The sequence below is a fragment of the Triticum aestivum genome, chromosome 7B (genome assembly GCF_018294505.1).
Source record: "Triticum aestivum cultivar Chinese Spring chromosome 7B, IWGSC CS RefSeq v2.1, whole genome shotgun sequence".
In the NCBI taxonomy this organism is placed as follows: domain Eukaryota; kingdom Viridiplantae; phylum Streptophyta; class Magnoliopsida; order Poales; family Poaceae; genus Triticum; species Triticum aestivum.
The window spans coordinates 454,418,929-454,427,039 of NC_057813.1; the positions used below are offsets into that span (position 1 = coordinate 454,418,929).

The 8,111-nt window shown below is 52.1% G+C and overlaps 1 protein-coding gene across 1 annotated transcript; it reads right to left on the minus strand.

Moving 5' to 3' along the window:
* Positions 1-3,082: 3,082 nt before the first annotated feature.
* Positions 3,083-4,973, minus strand: LOC123162542 (cytochrome P450 89A2). The gene is made up of 2 exons (XM_044580324.1): positions 4,029-4,973; positions 3,083-3,649 (listed from the first exon to the last, which is right to left on the minus strand). Exons 1-2 carry the CDS (start codon positions 4,971-4,973, stop codon positions 3,083-3,085), a joined length of 1,512 nt encoding a protein of 503 aa, XP_044436259.1.
* Between the last annotated feature and the right edge of the window lie 3,138 nt (positions 4,974-8,111).

Genomic DNA, 8,111 nt, shown 5'->3' on the forward strand with positions numbered 1-8,111 from the left:
GTTTTAGGAGGTTCCCCATCTCCATGAGTAGCAAGTACACCTATTTTTTTGGTATTTCGTGTTCTATGTCCATAACTAAAGATAGAGAACAACTAAGAATAACAAATAAAAATTACTTTGTGATAAAGCAAACAAGCACACACGAGAAAATTCACCCCACGCTATGACTCCCCGGCAACGGCGCCAGAAAAAGGTCTTGATAACCCGCAAGTATACGGGATAGTTGTAGCCTCTTTCGATAAGTAAGAATGTCGAACCCAACGACGAGCTAAAGGTAGAACAAATATCCTCTCAAGCCCTATCTGCCACTGATACAACTATACGCACGCTTAGTGTTCGCTTTACCTAGAACAAGTATGAAACTAGAAGTACTTTGTAGGTGTGATAGGATAGATTTATAAGATAATAAAGAACACGTAAATAAAAAGTAGGGGCTGTTTAGATAAAGAAGCAATAAAGTAAATATAGCGAGTGTGGAAAAGTGGTGGTAGGAGTTGTGAAATTGTCCCTAAGCAATTGACTACTTTACTAGACCGATAGCAATTTTTACGTGGGAGAGGCATAAGCTAACATACTTTCTCTTCTTGGATCGTATGCACATATGATTGGAAGTCTAGCCAGCATCCGCAACTACTAAAGATCATTAAGGTAAAACCCAACCATAGCATTAAAGCATCAAGTCCCTTTTATCCCATACGCCACAACCCCCTTACTCGGGTTTATGCTTCTGTCACTCAAGCAATCCACTATAAGCGAATCATGAACGTATTGCAACACCCTACAACGGAAATCCCTCACGCTTGCGCGACACGGAGGGCACAATAGGACAACAACATAACCACAAACAAATTAAACCAATCATAGCAATTCATCAATCATCGATAGGACAACGAAAATCTACTCAGACATCATAGGATGGCAACACATCATTGGATAATAATATGAAGCATAAAGCACCATGTTCAAGTAGAGGGTACAACGGGTTGCGGGAGAGTGGACCGCTGAATATAGATGGTGGAAGGTGATGGAGATGTTGGTGAAGATGGTGGAGGTGTTGGTGAAGATCGCGGTGATGATTATGGCCCCTGGCAGCGCTCCGGCGCCACCGGAAGCAAGGGGGGGGGGGGAGAGCCCCCCTTCTTCTTCTTCTTCCTTGACCTTCTCCCTAGATGGGAGAAGGGTTTCCCCTCTGGTCCTTGGCCCCCATGACGTGGGAGGGGCGAGAGCCCCTCCGAGATTGGATCTATCTCTCTGTCTCTGCGTTCTGAAATTCTGCCCCTTCACCGTTTCTTTTATATCCGGAGATCCGTAACTCCGATTGGGGTGAATCTTTCGCCAAGATTTTTCTCATAAAATTAGCTTTTTTGCGGCAAAAGAAGAGCATCAACCGCCTTACGGGTGTCCCACGAGGGTGCCAAGCGTGCCCAGGGGGAGGGCGCCCCCTGTCTCGTTGTCTCCTCGGGCACCGTTTCGCGTTGATTCTTCCTCAGGAAAATCCCAAATATTCCAAAATAATTCTCCGTCTATTTCTATCCCGTTTGAACTCCGTTTGATATTGGGTTTCTACGACACATAAAACATGCAACAAACAGGAACTGACACTGGGCACTGGATCAATATGTTAGTTCCCAAAAATAATATAAAAAGTTGCCAAAAGTATATGAAAGTTATAGAATATTGACATGGAACAATCAAAAATTATAGATACGACGGAGATGTATCACGCTCCAACCCCTCGGCCTGCCATGGCCACCAAGGGGGGGGGGGGGTATTCGCCTCGCACGGCCAAGACCACAGGAACGGAAGCCCGGCTTCCCTTGACGAAGAACCCTAGCGTTCTGCGAGGTCGAAGAAGCCGCCGAAAGATCGATTGATCTACCTGCGTCAGCGCGATCGAACTTGGAGGAAACCGGACTATCCCGGGCCTCATACCTAGCAGTCTCTGGCCCAGCCAAATTCGGCCCTTGCAACATAGAACGACCGAGCGGCGGCTCGAAAACCGAAGCCCCATGCAAAGACGTTGGGTCGGACGTGATCGCAAGCGTGACTTCGGGCTCAGACGTGAACTCGTTCGTGGCTTGGGAGTTTACCTGGGCCTCATACCCAGTGCAAAAAGAGCCCACGACCAACGCACTAGCACACACCTGTTCCTGGCCCAACAGAACATTCAAGCACGCCCGTCTGGCCGCTTGAATTTCGTTGGCCGCCCTAGCCATCGGCGGCTGCTGAAACCGCGGCCGCCTCGCCGGCTGGCCCTTCTTGCCGTTCTTCTTCTTCGTAACAAGTGTAACATGTGCGCGGTTTAGCTGTAGGAGGGCGTCCGCGCATGACTGAGGGCGTCCGTTGCGGCGACGGCCTCCGGCCGCCGGAGGGTCGGATCCCCGCGCATCCACATCCTCAGCCGGAGATCCATGCTGATTCCTCATCACGCCTCCCCTCGCCGGCGCCGTTGACGCAGGGGCCAGCGGGGGTTCAAGTAGTCCCGGCGGACGCTGATCTCGCGATCCAGAAGAGGGCGCAGACGAAGCGCTGGAGAATCCACCTCTCCGACGAGCGCTCATCTGGTGGCTGGATCGAGGGTCGTCTTCAACACAATCCGTCTTCTCGGTGGACGGGGATCCTCAATTTGGACAACGATGTCCTTGCCGGCGATTACCTGGCGGCCGACGTCTGGATTACGGTAGGATGTCGTTTACACATCGATTTTTATGACGCGCGTGTCGATAGTCATATGCAGGATGATCAGAAGGAGGTTGTGGATCTGATCGACTTGACGGATACGCCCAAAGCCGGGAGATCGGATCATCGTTTTGGAGGACGATTTTGGGTTCTTGCAGATAGCGACGACGAGGAGGATCAAGGGGCTGGTCATGGGGGGATGGAGGAAGAAGATGGGGCCGACATGAGTCAGTTGATCACGGAAAGACCGGGGTGTGCGATGCTGCCGCCGCCGCCGGGATGTTCACCTGTCAGCGATCCTCACCGGAAGAGAGGGGTTCAGAAGAAGCCAGAGAACTTTCATGTAGAAAATAGATTTGCATTATTTAGCAAGCTGTTGATCGACGCCCTACTACGCTATCAGTTACATAGTCGGCTGTACATGCGGTCTCACGACCAAACAAGTGCGTAACGGCGTCCTCATCTCGGTGACAAGCCCGGGTTTCTCTTCCATGTCCACTGCTCCAACCGGTGTCCACTCGAACCTCGTGACCAGATTCTCGACGAAGGATTTGAGCACCGTCAGAGCGACAGCGGCGCCAGGGCACGCCCTCCGCCCGCTGCCGAAAGGCATCATCTTCATCGACCCCTCGCCGCTCCCGCTGCCGGCGGTAACAGAAACGCCGTATCCTTCTCCGCCCTCCATGAACCGTTCAGGCAAGAACTCGTCGGGGTTCGTCCACGACGTCGCGTCGCGTCCGATATCAGCCACGCCGTAGTTGACGACGGAGCCCTTGGGTATCACGTAGCCATCGAGGTAGACGTCCTTGTGCGTCGTGTGCGCCAGCAGGTAGTGCGCCGGGGGGTGGCGACGCAGCGCTTCGAGCACCACGGCCTCCAGGAACGGGCTCCGTCTCTCGCCATTTGTCGTACAGTTTTCATCGCCTTCACCTCTCCTAGCGATGTCTTCCCGTAACTTTCGTTGTACATCCTGGGAAAAGTTGCATGTCGTATCAACTTTATGAGCAATAATCCTACACCTACGTAACCAACCTACGTGAAGTTACTTAACCCTTCTAATCTAATCCTCTCGCCCCCCCCTGATTTTCGCGGGGTGGGGGCCGGGCAAATCTCTCTTCCAATTAAATCTTGACAAGTCAGCTTTTACGTAGGTTTACATAGAAACTCTACGTAGATGTAGTGACAGTGAAATTCCCTGTGTGTGCGGTGTGTGTACCAGTCCGTAGTACTGCTCACGAGCTGACACGACGTTTTTGTTATTGCTACGTATACCAAAAAGAGCTACACGTACGGCCTTTTACGGGGCTGCTACAGAGCCTTCCATAAATCATTTTCATCCCTACGTATACCTGGTGGAGCACAAGACGCGCCATGATCCACTCGAGTGCCGTGGAAGTGGTCTTGGCGGCAGCTTTCATGAACTCCCAGCACAGGCCCACCATCTCCTCGTCTCGGAGCCTTAGCTCCAGGAGCGTGTCGACGTAGCACCGGCGCCGCCCTGGGCCGACCCCATCTCTGTTTCGCTGTTGGCGAGCACTGATGAGAGCCATGACAGTAGCACGGTGCCTCTTCTGGGCGTTGGATAACTTCCGGCACCTAGGCAAGTAGCACGCGATCTCGAGCAGGGCGGGCATGAGGTGGAACGCGCCGAGCTCAACGACGAGGGACAGGATCTCGGCGTGGACTCCCGGTAGCTGCCTGAGCACGTCCTCCGCCGCCCCCTCGCCGAAGCAAAGCGAGGCGAAGAAGGAGAACACGGCGTGTCGGAGTATTTCGGATGGCACAACGACGTGGTTCTCCGCCGCCGCGGCCGCACGCTCGAGGCTCGAGACAAGTCTGCTGAGGGAAGATTGTAGTGCGACAGCGAGAGGCGCCCCTGCAAGGTGCGAGCTGAGGTTGCGCCGGAGGAGGCTCCAGCGGCCGCCGTACTGAGCGTTGTTGACGCCGTGGCCGTTAAGCCCGAAGGACCACGATGGCGGACGGTGCGCGAAGGTGGCCCCATTGCGGGCAAGGGTGCGGTGCGCGGCTTCACGGCCGGCGATGAAGATGGCCGGCTTGCTGCCCGCCCAGAGGGTGACGACGGGGCCGTAGTCCGCGTGGAGGCGCCGAAGCGCATCGAAGAGGGAGGCGGTTGTGGGGCAGCGGTACAGGAGGTTCCCGAGAAGTGGGAGCCGTGGCCATGGTGGCCCGGGAGGGAGCGGACTGCCACCGATGTAGCATTTCCCGTGCTGCCTGGAGGATATTACGAGGAGGAGCACGACCGGAAGGACCACGATGCACAGGAGTAGGACCATTGCATCGACACTGGTCGATGATTATATTGGTATGAGAGCGGTATTGGAGTAGATTTTATAGTGATGCAGCTCCATCTGCTGGACGGCCAAATGAATGCTTTTCGTAAACAAAGCAGCCACGGCACATCCCTGTTTCCACTGTCGTCATGCCATTGGTTCGACCATAATGTAAGCGGCAAGTTTTTTCCGTATTGTTGGACCTCTAAATGCTTGAGAGGACCTTTCACAACATATTATCCACATGAAACAAGATGGTACGCGTGTGGATGGCGTGGAAGATTTTTTGCATTGCATATCCCATGGCAAATGACCACCGCTGCGTATCAACTTTGACAAGTCTTTGATGTCCCCAAAAAGCTGCGAGGATGCACGATGTGTATCACTGTAGAGGCATCCTCTCGACACGACAGTTTTGTTTCTCAGCTTTTAGAGTCATTTTCATTGCCTGGTGACGCTTGCGGCTAAATTTCGTGTTTTGACCCTTATTGGATACAAATTCAGGATCTGACCTCGGTCCAGAAAAATTTCGTGATTTGACCCTTCTCCCTACCGCCAGGCCCCTGGCAGTAGGGTTATGTAGCCTACCGTCAGGGCCCCTGGCAGTAGGGTACTTGTCCACGTCAGCTGACGGAAACGGGCGCCGCCCCCCTCCGTCGCACCCTACCGCCAGGGCACCTGGCGGTAGGCTGTATAACCCTATCGCAAGAAGCCCTGGCGGTAGGCTCTGGGCAGTTATTTCGCCCGGAACCCGCGTCCTTGCCCATCTCCCCACCCCTCCCCCCTCCCCGTCGGCAGTTCTTCATTTTCTCCCCCAAGTCGCCCCTTTTTCCCTCTCTCATCTCCTTCACTCCCCCTCTTGGATCTTCACCGATTCTTCACCATTTTGACTGATCGAGATGGCCCCGAAGAGAGAATCGTAAGCTCCTCCGATCCATCCAATTAGTTTTTGCAAACTTGCTTCTGATTCGATGCATTATTTGCTTCAAATCCCTCATTTTTTTGAACTTAGATTGAATTTTTTTGGCCTAAGATAGTTTTAGCTTGATTCTAGTTCTAGTTCTTAGTTCTTGTCAGGACCCCGACTAAAGCCACACCGATCTAGCATGTAACACCTCATATCACTTTGCGGCCTCACGCTCGGTACTCCCACGGGTGTCGCCTTACCTTACCCGGGACCGTTTGCGCCTTTTGGCACACGTATATGATAGTGTCGCTAGCATCCATATGACAAGGAGGCCGGGCTGACATGGCTAGTCGTGAACCCAAAGTGGCGCTAACTTACAGGGACAGGCATACATGACCCAACAACGAACGTGTCGGTCACCAGCGAGTGAATCCGGGCTGTAGTAGCTGGATTAGCAGGACTCCGGTAAACCGGGCTGTAGCAGGCTAACAAGACTCCGATAGACACTGCGTGACATTTCCCCGAAGGGACAGACACAGGAACGAAGAAGGACACATGTCGGCCAGCCTAAGTGTTCTGGAGCAGTAGCAAGCTACCAGGGCTCAGTGGAAGCACTAGGAGACATTTCGCGGCAAGAGAGGCTACCAAGGATAAACAACTAGATAGTCAGATCCCACACATACCAAGCATTTCAATAACATACACACAATATGCTCGATATGTGCAAATGCAACATGGCATCACAACATGACTCTACAAATCAAGTATTTTATTCAATAGGCTCCGAGGAGCGAGATATTACAAACATGGGTCTCATGACCCAGCATTCAGATCACACAAGTCAAGCACAAGCGGAAGCTTAACATGTTTGAGTACAGACATCTACAAATGAAAAAGGCTGAGAAGCCTGACTATCTACCAAATCCTGTCGGGGCACAAGATCGTAGCTGAGGTAACAAGCTAAACATCGAAGTCCACACAGAACTACTAGCGAGACTGAAGTCTCTCTGCAAAAACATAAAATAGGCAAACGTGAGTATAAATGTACCCAGCAAGACTTACATCAGAACTATCTACATATGCATCAGTATCAACAAAGGGGGTGGTGGGGTTTAACTGCAGCAAGCCAGCTTTGACTCGGTGGCTATCCTGAACTACGCCTGCAAGTAACTCTTTTGAGGTGGCGCACACGAGTCCACATATTCACCATATCAATACACCACTATGGATCCGCTCCCATCTCCCTACGAGAACGCCATCCATAGCACTCACGCTTATCTTGCGTATTTTAGAGTATCCACTTCCACTTGTCTATGAACTGTACATGCAACCCAGAAGTCCTTTTACGCGGACATGACTATTTGAATAGATGATGTTAATCCTACAGGGGTGTACTTCTTCACCCACGCTCTCGCCACTTATCACCATGTACACGTCGTGTAACTCGGCAACCTTCAAGCGAAAGCCTGGCGAGGGAGTCGGCCACGACCTGACTAACCACACAAGTCTCTAGTCCAGGCTTACCGCCTATTCGGGTTCCATCCGCAAGGAGATCCGGCCGGGGTGTCGCTCACGGCCCCAAACGATGTGAGCAGGGTTCCCAAGCCCACCATCCGGGTGCCACTTGGTACACCGTGCCATTGCACCTAGTTTGTCCCAAGCCCACCTGTACCGGGTGCCACTTGGTAGACTACTAGCACTACCTACAAACACCAGAAACTAGTTGCAACTTCTGGACAGAGATCGAGGCGATTAATAAGTTGAGAGACTCAATTAAGGATCCCAATGTGTGGTAGTAGTTGTTCATGGACCACAAACACAAAACTTAGTTCCTGAGGACGGCTGCAATGATACAACCCACCATGTACTCCTACATGGCCTCTCACCGCTACCTTTACGAAATCATGTTCACACACTTAGCTCTCAATAGTAGACATGTTCACCATGTTCCAATTCATCCCCGATGAATCAGACCTGACTCAACTCTAAGCAGTAGCAGGCATGACAAACAAACATGTATGGGTAGGCACATCAGGGCTCAAACAACTCCTGCTCATGCTAGCAGGTTTCATCTATTTACTGTGGCAATGACAGGTCATGCAGAGGAAAAGGGTTCAACTACCGCAGCATGCAACAGTTGAATCGTTGTTGTCCTAATGCAGTAAAAGGGAGCAGGAGCGAGAGAGTGGGATCGTATCGGAATGAACAAGGGGGTTTTGCTTGCATGGCACTTC